Source organism: Heteronotia binoei, chromosome 1, assembly GCF_032191835.1.
Source record: "Heteronotia binoei isolate CCM8104 ecotype False Entrance Well chromosome 1, APGP_CSIRO_Hbin_v1, whole genome shotgun sequence".
NCBI lineage: Eukaryota > Metazoa > Chordata > Lepidosauria > Squamata > Gekkonidae > Heteronotia > Heteronotia binoei.
The window spans coordinates 278,137,210-278,150,459 of record NC_083223.1 but is presented as its reverse complement, the minus strand read 5'-3'; the positions used below and the strand labels follow the sequence as shown (position 1 = coordinate 278,150,459).

General features: G+C 45.6%; 1 protein-coding gene across 3 annotated transcripts in view; it reads right to left on the bottom strand.

Annotated features, from left to right (window-relative positions):
- Positions 1–4,104, bottom strand: part of CELF3 (CUGBP Elav-like family member 3) — a 176,418-nt gene extending 172,314 nt beyond the window's left edge. For 2 of the 3 annotated variants that reach the window (XR_009556244.1, XM_060256151.1), the window contains exon 1: positions 3,702–3,915. Coding sequence is in view for 2 of the 3 variants with exons in the window: in XM_060256151.1 (XP_060112134.1) it covers positions 3,702–3,846 (145 nt within the window). In the remaining variant the exon portion in view is untranslated. Of the gene's footprint in view, positions 1–3,701 lie in introns of all 3 variants that reach the window. The other variant, XM_060256140.1, reaches the window with a different exon arrangement.
- Positions 4,105–13,250: the final 9,146 nt, after the last annotated feature.

Here is a 13,250-nt window from a genome sequence, read left to right as displayed (position 1 = left end):
CCACCTTCAAGAAGGGTTTAGATAAAAATATGGAGCACAGGTCCATCAGTGGCTATTAGCCACAGTGTATGTGTGTATATAAAATTTTTTACCACTGTGTGACACAGAGTGTTGGACTTGATGGGCAGTTGGCCTGATCCAACATGGCTTCTCTTATGTTCTTATGAGCCCCTATCCTTCATATTTTTTTTCCCAAATGGAGGGAGCGCATTTAAAACGCATGCAGTCCCTTTAAATGTGATGGCCAGAACTCCCTTCAGAGTTCCATCGTGCTTGTCACACCCTTGCTCCTGGCTCCACCCCCAGAGTCCCCAGATATTTCTTGAATTGGACCTGGCAACCTTACACTCGACTGTTTTTTGATCATTCAACAATCATTGATCATTCAATTCTCGTCCAGGGGGCTGGACTAGATGACCCTGGAGGTCTCTTCCAACTCCATGATTCTAACAGAACTGCCCATCCCTGATTTAAAATCCCAGAGAATCCTGGATTGGGGGCGGGGGGAGAGGAGGAGAAATATTAGAAAAGAACCCCACACAGTCCTTTTGCGATATGTCTTGCCACCTGCTGGACCTATAATGGCAGGCTTTGAGCTGCAAGGTACGCTTTAGTGTTCATATGCGGGCACTGATGCACATTCTGAATATGCCGTTTTGACTATTGAAACCGTTTTTATGATGTCTTATGATGTTTTAATCCCGATGTTTGTTTTTACTGATGTAAGCCGCCCTAAGTCAACTTGCAGGATAGGGTGGGGTATACATCAAAAATTAAAATTAATTTAAAATTAAATTCACCAAACAGTGCAACGAACAATGGATTTGCTCCTTGGCCAGCTCAGAGAGCTGCCTTCTTCTGAACTTCGGGAAGTGACCCTACTAGCTATGCCTGGTAACAGGATGTCAGATCGGGTGGGCTGCGAGTCCGAGCCAGCCACAGTAGCCACGAGTGCCAGAATTCAGGGCAGAAGTCTAAAGGCCCGGATCACCGGCTCGGTTGGGCCTACCCCAAATGCAGGCTGTGGCCACGAGTGCGACAGAATGTAGTGGGATTGACTTCTGACTAAATACGCTTAGAATCAGCTTAACCCAGGAGTGTTTATTGCTAGAGACGGTGAGGTGGGAGGAGATAAATGTGTCGAACATTTATTTGGTGCTTTGCGCTTGAAGGATACATGATCTAAAGGCACCCTCCCTGTAAGACTAGTGAGTCTAAAATAACCAAACGGCATTGCTGGATTCAGCAAAGAAATCCTTAGTTTCTAACAAAGGTGAGGGGCCAGGGGAACTTCTAGTGCCTTCTGGAAATGAGGTATTGGGAGACGTTAAAAGCCCCTTCCAAACAGAGATATTCCTCAATGGATTATTATTATTATTTTGCCGAACTTAATGAATGCATTTTGGGAACATTTTTGTTAGGTTTTTCAACCTCCACCTCCTTCCAGATAAGAAGAAATGTTGCTGAAATGCATTTTCCCACCAACGGGATGTGTCCAACCAATTTTTTATTTACCCCAAATGAGGAGCTCTTGGCCCATAAAAAATACAATTGGTATACAAATACATTCATGCTTTCTCTAAATCCAAATCACAAAAGGAACACTTTGCTTGCTTCTTCATGGGATTACCAACTGACTACCAAAAAAAAAAAAAAGTCTGGCCTGCTCTTGTGTCCATCACAGGAACTCAAATCCAAATCAGTTGACACTTTCCATAGCCAAGCAAAAAAAAAAAAAAAGAACTATCCCTTGCTAATATTTGCGGGAGCAGTGCAGATAAGATTTTTAAAAAGTTGGCAGCTTTCCTTTCTGCATGATCCATCGCAAAACCTGTTTGCTATCAAACTAAAAGCAAAAGAAAGCCCCGCACCTGGTTTCTTTTAAAATCCCAGCAGGTACGAGAGGTAATTAATTCTCTTTCCCTCGACTTTAACGGGACTCAGGGAATATTGCTTTTTGTTCCCCAGCTCCCTAAAATTTCACGGAACACCTACCAAACAACATCCATCAATCAAGACTCGGATCAACAAGCCCAGGCTCCAGTGAGACCCCCAAGCTCTCCTTCCCTCACTCTCAACCCCCCCAAGTTATACATTGTCGAATTCCCATCAAGGGGATCTTGACCCTGTGCAATGAATTTTTACCTTTATTTTTTCAAAAATTCCTTAACCGTCTTCACTCTATTCTCAGTTATCTTCTTTAGGGGGTGTACTTAGCGGATTTCACTCGTTTTACAGTCAGCTAGCTGTTTACATGCTAACTTGGAGCAGGTTGAGGGGAGGGGACAATCAGGGTGAACTATCTCCCTTGCTCGCCCACAGAAGTTTGAGACATCGTGAAAGATAATTTTATATTTAAAAACACCCTCCGGCAATTAAGGCAATGTGCAAACTGTTGTCCTCGAGGCTGCTTGGCACCGAGGCCTACAGAAAGAAGCAAGCCGTGCCGTTTGATGGATCTGCCGGGAAATTTGGAAAGAGAGCTAACAAAAGGGAATCTCTGTTGTGATTGAGAAAGGTCCCGGGAGCTCTGTCAGATTGTTGAATGTAGTCTTGGAATCCCTCCCGCTGGCTTTCATCACCTGCCCCAACAATGCTGCCAAGATCTGCTAAATATATGTAACTTCTCTCTTGCTCCCCATCAGAGTCATTTGAAAAAATAAATCAAGCAGAAAACCCCAGCAAATAATCGAGCAACAGAAAGTCAAAAGCTACTGTGCCGTAGATGGGGATTGGATGGGGTGGCCTGGGATTGTACAAATCCGCTGAGGTTCTTTATGGTGAGGTTCTTTATGATTGACCCCTTCCTTAAAATGAAAAACAAAAGGTAGTGGAGGAACTCTGCTGGAGAAAAAAGGGGTTTCTATACTTTCTCAAATGCTTCACAGCCATACAAACAGGACCCCAGAGGCACCTGAGAGACCAACATGATTTTTAGGGTACGAGTTGTCAAGAATCAAATCTCTCTTTGAGATAATACAAGCCAAGCATCTGATCACCTGAACTGGTTTCTCTCCTCCTCCCCCACCACATATGTCTCCCATGCTGTTGTTGATAAGCCAGGATTGAGCCCGACAGCCCAATTAACCATGAATCTTTGCACTGTGAGTCCCACTGTGAATTGCCCGCCTTCCTAACTCCTACTGTGTAGGTAGTTAAACACCCAGCTTTTATTCAGGATAGCTGATTTCATCTCTCTCTGAGCTCTTGCCATCTGCTGCTTTCTCTCCCCCCTCCTCTAACATCCCTAGACTTTCACATGCCTGATGCCACTACTCTAACCCTAACAGTTCCATGTTCGAGTGAATTTTCAGTTTGCAAAATGAATTTCCCCCATGCCATGTTCGAGGGAATTTTCAGTGTGCAAAACGAATTTCCCCTATGTCACGTTCGAGCGAATTTTCAGTGTGCAAAATGAATTCCCCCCATGCCATGTTCGAGCGAATTTTCAGTGTGCAAAACGAATTCCCCCCATGCCATGTTTGAGTGAATTTTCAGTGTGCAAAACGAATTTTCCCATTCCTTCAGGGTGGTGGCAGTGCAATTTCACGCAACACTTGGAGCTTTCTATTTCTCCCGCCCTCGCCTGATTGCTAGCTTGGCCTTTCCCCATTTGGCTTCTGAACCCCAACCTCTCCCTCCCTTTGTCAAAACACCCCAAAGAGACTTTGGCCAGACACCAAAAAAAAAAAAAGTCTTACCTTTGTGCATGCCAGTGTATTTATCCTTAATGACTGTCAGCTCATAGATTTTGCCAAATTGTTCAAAGATAGGTTTCAGGTCTTTCTCCTCTAAATTCCGGGGGATCTGTCCAATGAAAAGTTTGATGGCATCCGGTTCCTTCATTGGTCCAAAAAGAGGAAGATGGAGCAAGCTTCGAATTCGGAATAGTACCAAAAGAGGAGAAACCAACAATCACCCCAAAAGAGCCGGAACGAAAGGGAGGGATTCCAACCTGGATTTGACAGTCTTCTCGCGGAAACAGACAAAGAGATCCAAAGCCCCTTGCCTTCCAAGAGGCAGTTTTCCTCTTTCCAACCTTTAACAGAGTGGCATTTTCGGTTCCACCGAATCCTTCAAATATTTCCAAAAAAAAAAAAAAAAGTACGTTCCTTTTTCCTGATGCAAAAAAAAATAAAATTTAAAAAGCAATTAAAAACAAAACAATACAATCTCCAACTCTGGGCTTCAGCGAAGGGTTCTACAATTTGGCCTTTCTTCCCGGCTGGTGTGCAACCCCCCAGCCCTTCATCCTAATCCTTCTGATCCAGCAATTACAAAGCTTACGAAGCAGTTAATTAGTTTATCGATTAAGTTTCCTCGAAGAGGTTGAGGATCTGCTGATGGGGTGGGGGGTGGGGGGGGTTGGGGGGTTCTCTTCTTGTTGTGGCTTTTTTTTTCTCCCTCCCCCCCTCCTTCTTGCCTTTTCCAGCGATTGATCCGGCTTCTTTTCCCCCACCCACCCCTTCTCTCTTTTCTCTCTGGCGACCCTCCCCCCCAGCCCCTGTGGCAAGCTGGACTTTCCTGCTGCTTTCACTGGTTTGACGGTCCTGGCCTTTAATAGATCTTGAGCTCTGTTTCAAATCTTTTCTTGAGCAACAAAAAAAACCTCCAGCACAGCCCTCCCTCCCTTTCCTCCTGACTAATAATCATGTCAGACTTAGGGACCGGCCACAAACTACAAGCCCAGGGAAAGGTGGAGAGACAGAGAGGGAGAGAGAGAGAGTTTGCCTGTTTTGCCCAGAGGGATATCTTTGTTCCTCCCTCTTTGGCTTTGGGAGACACATGAATGCTTTGGAGCAGGTTGACCCCATGTTTATTCATGCCCCATGCCTTTGGATGGGGTTTGCTCCTAAATAATGGCCTGTATGAAGCTGGGTTTTTTAGAAGAAGAAGAAGAAGATGATGATATTAGATTTATCTTCCGCCCTATATTCTGAATCTCAGAGACTCAGTGGGGCTGAGAGAACTCTGACAGAAGCTGCTCTTTCAAGGACAGCTCTGCGAGAGCTATGGCTGACCCAAGGCCATTCCAGCAGGTGCAAGTGGATGAGTGGGGAATCAAACCCGGTTCTCCCTGATAAGAGTTCGTACACTTATCCACTACACCAAACTGGCTTTCAGGCTCTTTTTAGGTAGTGGTAAAGGGAGGGAGGGGCGAGCCAGGAAGGCCCTCGGCGCCTTGAGTTCAAATGTTACCTCCGCCATATTATTCAAAATATTTACATTTAGATATCCTCAGTGTGTCCTGCCCTTTTTAAAAACCATCACAGTCCATTTCCACATGGGTTATATGTTCCATGTTTAGTTCTTTGGGGAATTCCCACCTCTCACCCCCCCCCCCCTTTGCAACGTTTTTGTGTTTTTGTGCATCTCAAAGGGTTTCCCTGGCTTTTTTTCCTGGTCTTTCTCAAACCTGTTTTCTTCTTAGGTTTTGGGAAAGGTCACAGTAAAGTCCAGAGTGCTGCAGTGTGAGAGGGAAAATTTGGATTTTCTGGCCCACCTGGCTGGCATTTTCTCTGATCCTGTCCCTGCAACAGCCATTTCCTCTCACCACCGCCTTTAAAAGAAAAATATCAGCACTAGAATATTATATTGGATATACCTTTGCAACAATAGGTGCAGCAGGTTCTCTGAATTCTCAGCTTCCTTCCTCTTTCTTTCTTTCTTTCTTTCTTTCTTTCTTTCTTTCTTTCTTTCTTTCTTTCTTTTCTTTCAAAGGGATATCTTTACAAAAGCAAGGGAAAGAAATGTAACATTTTTAAAGATGAAAACTGGGAATTTAGAGAACTTGATGTACCTATTGTTACAGAAGTATAACATTATTTTTATCCTTCTCCCAAAACAGAAGTAGTAGTTCTGGAGGAGGAGGAGATTGGGTTTATACCCCGCCCTTCACTCGGAGTCTCCGAGCAACTTACAATCTCCTTTCCCTTCCTTTCCTCACAACAATCTTTCCTTCCTTTCCCTTCCTTTCCTCACAACAATCTTTCATTCCTTTCTTTCCCTTCCTTTCCTCACAACAATCTTTCATTCCTTTCTTTCCCTTCCTTTCCTCACAACAATCTTTCCTTCCTTTCCTCACAACAATCTTTCCTTACGATCTCTTTCCCTTCCTTTCTTCACAACAGACAGCCTTTGAGGTAGGTGGAGCTGAGAGACATCTCAGAGGATTGGTCTTGAGAGAACAGCTCTGCTGAGAACTTGTGGCTGACTCAAGGTCACACCAGCAGCTTCATGTGGAGGACGGGGGGGGGGGAATCAAACCCAGCTCTCCCAGCTTAGAGCCCATGCTTTTTACCACTACACCAAACTGGCTCTCTTAGAAGAAGACTGCAGATTTATACCCTGCCTTTCTCTCTGAATCAGAGACTCAGAGTGGCTTACAATCTCCTACAACTTCCTCCCCCACAACAGACAGCCTGTGAGGTGGGTGGGGCTGAGAGGGCTCTCCCAGAAGCTGCCCTTTCAAGGACAACCTCTACGAGAGCTATGGCTGGCCCAAGGCCATTCCAGCAGGGGCAAGTGGAGGAGTGGGCAAGCAAACCCAGTTCTCCCAGAGAAGAGTCCACACACTTAACCGCTACACCAAACTGGCTCTCTTATTGAAACTCAAGGGCATCGAAGGAAGCAGTAAATTCGGGATGAGCAAAAGGAAAGACTATTTTACACTAAGGGTGATGAAAATGTGGAATTCACTGGAGGATGTAGTGATGGCTTTCTCTTCTCTTCTTTTCCCCACTCTCTTGTTAAACTGATCAGAAATGAATCCACATACACAGGGGAATTGATTTGTTCGTGTGCTGCGTTGATTAGAGTGCACAGTGTGGTGCAGTAGTGTCGAACTAGATTCTGGGAGACCCAGGTTCGAATCCACGCTCTGCCATGAAAGCCGGCTGGGTGTCCTTGGGGCAATCACACTCTCTGCAGCTCACCTACCACACTGAGTTGTTCTGAGGGTAAAACAAAGGGGATTAGAAGACTGTTCTCCCTTCGGGGTTTCCCTCAGGCGGCGGGGAGGATACCAGTGAAATGAAGCAGCATTTCTGTTTAGAGCCAGTTTGGTGTCGTGGTTAAGTGCGCTGACTCTTATCTGGGAGAACCGGGTTTGATTCCCCATTCCTCCACTTGCATCATCTTCTTCATCATCATCATTATCTTTAAGAACATAAGAGAAGCCATGTTGGATCAGGCCAATGGCCCATCAAGTCCAACAGTCTGTGTCACACAGTGGCAAAAATTTTTATATACACACATACACTGTGGCTAATAGCCACTGATGGACCTGTGCTCCATATTTTTATCTAAACCCCTCTTGAAGGTGGCTATACTTGTGGCCGCCACCACCTCCTGTGGCAGTGAATTCCACATGTTAATCACCCTTTGGGTGAAGAAGTACTTCCTTTTATCCGTTTTAACCTGTCTGCTCAGAAATTTCATTGAATGCCCACGAGTTCTTGTATCGTGAGAAAGGGAGAAAAGTACTTCTTTCTCTACTTTCTCCATCCCATGCATTATCTTGTAAACCTCTATCATGTCACCCCGCAGTCGACGTTTCTCCAAGCTAAAGAGTCCCAAGCGTTTCAACCTTTCTTCATAGGGAAAGTGCTCCAGCCCTTTAATCATTCTAGTTGCCCTTCTCTGGACTTTCTCCAACGCTATAATATCCTTTTTGAGGTGTGGCGACCAGAACTGCACACAGTACTCCAAATGAGACCGCACCATCGATTTATACAGGGGCATTATGATACTGGCTGATTTGTTTTCAATTCCCTTCCTAATAATTCCCAGCATGGCGTTGGCCTTTTTTATTGCAGACGCACACTGTCTTGACATTTTCAGTGAGTTATCTACCACGACCCCAAGATCTTTCTCTTCGTCAATCTCTGCCAGTTCACACCCCATCAACTTGTATTTGTAGCTGGGATTCTTGGCCCCAATGTGCATTACTTTGCACTTGGCCACATTGAACCGCATCTGCCACGTTGACGCCCACTCACCCAGCCTCAACAGATCTCTTTGGAGTTCCTCACAATCCTCTCTGGTTCTCACCACCCTGAATAATTTAGTGTCATCCGCAAACTTGGCCACTTCACTGCTCACTCCCAACTCTAAATCATTTATGAACAAGTTAAAGAGCATGGGACCCAGTTAAAGTTAAAGAGCAAGTTAAAGAGCATGGGATCTTTATCATCTTCATCATTTCTTCTTCGCTTTTGTCGCCTTCCGCAGACGTGTTTGTCTTTCACAAGCTTCTTCTTTGTTATTCTCTCTGCAAACCTGAAGTGAAGTTTTTGTCCCCTTCAGGTTCGCGTGCGGCTGAGATCTGAAGAGGAAATCCCTGATGCGGTTACCCGTTTTCTAGGCACATTTTTGGACTCCTCCACTGATCTGTCCCATTACAAAGCTTGGGTTATTCATAACGATACTTAGTGTTGGTATACAGTTTTCAGCATGCAAAGGGTCTTGTGTACACATTACGCCTCTTTTAAAAAGACTTAGCACAGGGGTGTCAAACGTCTGGTGTGAGGGCTGGATCAGGCCCCTGGAGGGCTCCTATCAGCCCCCCCCCAAAAAAAATTGACTGTCATCTGCTTCCTTCTCCCTCTCTCTTGCTTCCTTCTGCATCCCAGCTTGCTTTCCCAGGCTTCTTCCACCGCACAAGAGCTACAGAGCAAAGTCTCTATTTACTCCATTGGCTGACCAATGACAGGAAGCAGTTTATGTACAAAAGCTCGCGGTGCCCAGCCATTTCATGTTTTCCCCTGGGTCTTAGGCTCAAAGCTCTGACCATGAGATTTCTGTAATGATTGTCGATAAATCAAAAGTAGGTTTTCAGTGTGATGCGGTGGCTAAAAAAAGGCAAATGCAATTTTGGGCTGTATCAACAGAAGTAGAGTGTCCAGATCACGTGATGTGATGGTATCGCTTTACTCTGCTCTGGGAAGACCTCACCTGGAGTACTGTGTTCAGTTTTGGGCACCACATTTTAAGAAGGATATTGACAAGCTGGAACGGGTCCAGAGGAGGGTGACGAAGATGGTGAGGGGTCTGGAGACCAAGTCCTATGAGGAAAGGTTGAAGGAGCTGGGGATGTTTAGCCTGGAGAGGAGATGGCTGAGAGGTGATAGGATCACCATCTTCAAATACTTGAAGGGCTGTCATATAGAGGATGGTGTCAAATTGTTTTCTGTGGACCTGGAAGGTAGGAACAGAACCAATGGGTTGAACTTAAATCCAAAGAAGTTCCGGCTCAACATTAGGAAGAACTTCCTGACCGTTAGTGTGGTTCCTCAGTGGAACAGGCTTCCTCGGGAGGTGGGGGGCTCTCCTTCCTTGGAGGTTTTTAAACAGAGGCTCGATGGCCATCTGACAGCAATGAAGATCCTGTGAATTTGGGGGGAGGTGTTTGTGAGTTTCCTGCATTGTACAGGGGGTTAGACTAGATGACCCTGGAGGTCTCTTCCGGCTCTAGGATTCTATGATTCTAAGTTTCCATAGGCTTCCTTGGGAGGTGGTGGGCTCTCCTTCCTTGGAGGTTTTAAACAGAGGCTAGGTGGCCATCTGACAGCAATGAGGATCCTGTGAATTTAGGGGGAGGCGTTTGTGAGTTTCCTGCATTGTGCGGGGGGTTGGACTAGATGACCCTGGAGGTCTCTTCCAGCTCTAGGATTCTATGATTCTAAGTTTCCACAGGCTTCCTCGGGAGGTGGTGGGCTCTCCTTCCTTGGAGGTTCTAAACAGAGGCTAGGTGGCCATCTGACAGCAATGAGGATCCTGTGAATTTGGGGGGAGGTGTTTGTGAGTTTCCTGCACTGTGCAGGGGGTTGGACTAGATGACCCTAGAGGTCCCTTCCAACTCTAGGATTCCATGATTCTATGACTGTTAAGAGAGGTTCCTCAGTGGAACAGGCTTCCTCCTTGGAAGGTGGTGGGCTCTCCTTCCTTGGAGGTTCTAAACAGAGGCTAGGTGGCCATCTGACAGCAATGAGGATCCTGTGAATTTGGGGGGAGGCGTTTGTGAGTTTCCTGCCTTGTGCAGGGGGTTGGACTCGATGACCCTAGAGGTCCCTTTCAATTCTAGGATTCTATGAACTTACAAACACACACCCGAACAACACCTGAACAGCATACTCAAGATTGCTACAGCACAGACACTGTTTCCAGATGTCGAACCCACCTTGGCGGGGAGGGCGAGGTATAAATCAAATTAAACATAAACAAACATTGATGCAATAATAATTCGAAGCCAGAGGTGTCAGTTATCAGAGACTGTTAAATAAAACAAAATATTACAAGAGTGCTAGTCTGGCAGATCTGCCATAACAAATGAGTTCAACTCCCGACTTAGCATTTTCTCTCCAGGGGCTGTGGCTCAGCAATAGAGCATCTGCTTGGCATGCAGAAGGTCCCAGATTCAATCCCCGGCATCTCCAGTTGAAAAGGCCTGGGCAGGAGGGGATGGGAAAGACTTTGACCTGAGACCCTTCCTCAGTGGTAGAGCATCTGCTTGAGAGCAGAAGATCCCAGGTTCAATCCCCAGCATCTCCAGTTAAAAAGAACCAGGCACGAGGTGATGGGAAAGACCTCAGCCTGACACCCTGGAGAGCCATGGAGAGGGGCCATAGCTCAGTGGCAGAGCCTCTGCTTGGCATGCAGAAGGTCCCAGGTTCAATCCCCGGCTTCTCCAGTTGAAAGGACCAGGCAGTAGGTGAGACCCTGGAGAGCAGCTGCCAGTCTGAGCAGACAAGACTGACCTTGATGGATCAAGGTGTAAAGCAGCTTCAGGTGTGATCGTGTGTCCAGATAGGTGGGTGGTATGAACGAAAGGGGCTCCAGCACTAGCTTTCTGTGATAAAAGCTTAAACTGTTTTGTTTTTGTTTAAGTCCCTGCAAGATCTGAAGGAATTCCACAGGGCTTGCAAGAAGAAAGGTTGAAACGCTTAGGGCTCTTTAGCTTGGAGAAACGTCGACTGAGGGGTGACATGATAGAAGTTTACAAGATAATGCATGGGATGGAGAAAGTAGAGAAAGAAGTACTTTTCTCCCTTTCTCACAATACAAGAACTCGTGGGCATTCGATGAAATTGCTGAGCAGACAGGTTAAAACGGATAAAAGGAAGTACTTCTTCACCCAAAGGGTGATTAACATGTGGAATTCACTGCCACAGGAGGTGGTGGCGTCCACAAGCATAGCCACCTTCAAGAAGGGGTTAGATAAAAATATGGAGCAGAGGTCCATCAGTGGCTATTAGCCACAGTGTGTGTGTGTGTATATATATATATATATATATATATATATATATATATATATATATATATATATATATATATATATATATATATATATATATATATATATATATATATATATATATATATATATATATTTGGCCGCTGTGTGACACAGAATGTTGGACTGGATGGGCCATTGGCCTGATCTAACATGGCTTCTCTTATGTTCTTATGTTCTGAGATGTTCTATTGGGTCTATAGAGAGCCAGTTGGGTGTAGTGGTTAAGTACATGGACTCTTATCTGGGAGAACCAGGTTTGATTCCCCCCTCCTCCACTTGCAGCTGCCGGAATGATCTTGGGTCAGCCATAGCTCTGGCAGGAGGTCAGAGCTCTCTCAGCCCCTCCTACCTCAAAGGGTGTCTGTTGTGGAGGAGGAAGGGAAAGGAGATTGTGAGCCACTCTGAGACTCCTCGGAGTGGAGGGCGGGATATAAATCCAATATCTTCATCTACCTCACAGGGTGTCTGTTGTGGGGGAGGAAGGGAAAGGAGATTGTGAGCCGCTCTGAGACTCCTCGGAGTGGAGGGCGGGATATAAATCCAATATCATCATTTACCTCACAAGGTGTCTGTTGTGGGAGAAGAAGATAAAGGAGATTGTAAGCCGCTCTGAGACTCTGAGATTCAGAGTATAGGGCGAGATATAAATCCAATATCATCTTCTTCTTCGTGAGGACAATGATAGTTTCCAATAAGACAGGTGACCCTTGTTTCTCCCTTTCTCTCCTCCTCCCTTTCCTTTCCTTTGTCTGCTACTCTTTTAGAAAAAAGTTGGGATCCAGTGGCACCTTTAAGACCAAAGAAGTTTTATTGAGAATGTAAGCTTTCGTGTGCTAAAAGCACACTTCGTCAGACAATGAAACGGGGTACAGCGAGCAGTGCTCCATATAACTGGCGGGTAGTGGTGAAGCATGCAAAATAGCGTAAAGTGAGAATCCAATGGCAAAACAGTGAAATTAACAAATTGAAAAGAAGAAGAAGATATTGGACTTATATCCCGCCCTCCACTCCAAAGAGTCTCAGATTGGCTCACAATCTCCTTTCCCTTCCTCCCCCGCAACAGACACCCTGTGAGGTGGGTGGGGCTGAGAGGACTCTCACAGCAGCTGCCCTTTCAAGGACAACCTCTGCCAGAGCTATGGCTGACCCAAGGCCATTCCAGCAGGTGCAAGTGGAGGAGTGGGGGAATCAAACCCGGTTCTCCCAGATAAGAGTCTGCACACTTAACCACTACACCAAGAATAAGAGCTTGGTCTGGATAGTATAAGTTGCCTGGGAAAAACGGTAAAAGGTAATAAACTTGTCGGAATTGGAGAACGATGGATGTGAATGGCTTTCAATGTTAATTACACTGGTTCTCCTCAAACACAGGTTAAACCGATGACATCTTTTTTATCACAGTTGTTTCTAGCCGCCTGATATACTTTTCACCTTGTAGCATAGCATTATAAATACCATTCCAGTTACTCCTTTAGTTATTCAGTGGCCGCGATCACACATGCTAAATAATGCAGCTTCAATGCACTTTGCAATTGGATTTAGAATCGTAGAATCATTGAATCATAGAGTTGGAAGGGTCTAGTCCCCCCTAGGGTCATCTAGTCCAACCCCCTGCACAATGCAGGAAATTCACAGATACTTCCCCCTGCACAGCAAACTCCAGTTGGAAAGTACATTGAAAGTGGATTGAAACTGCATTATTTAGTACGTGTGATCACAGCCACACCGATCAACCGGACCAGGGCTTTTTTTGTAGCAGGAGCTCCTTTGCATATTCATTCATTCATTCATTCATTCATTCATTCATTCATTCATTCATTCACTCATTCACATTTTATTTATATCCCGCCCTCCCCGCCGGGGCAGGCTCAGGGCGGCTATTAGGCCACACCTCCCTGCTGTAGCCAATCCTCCAAGAGCTTCCAGGGCTCTTAGTACAGGGTAAGCTCCGGGA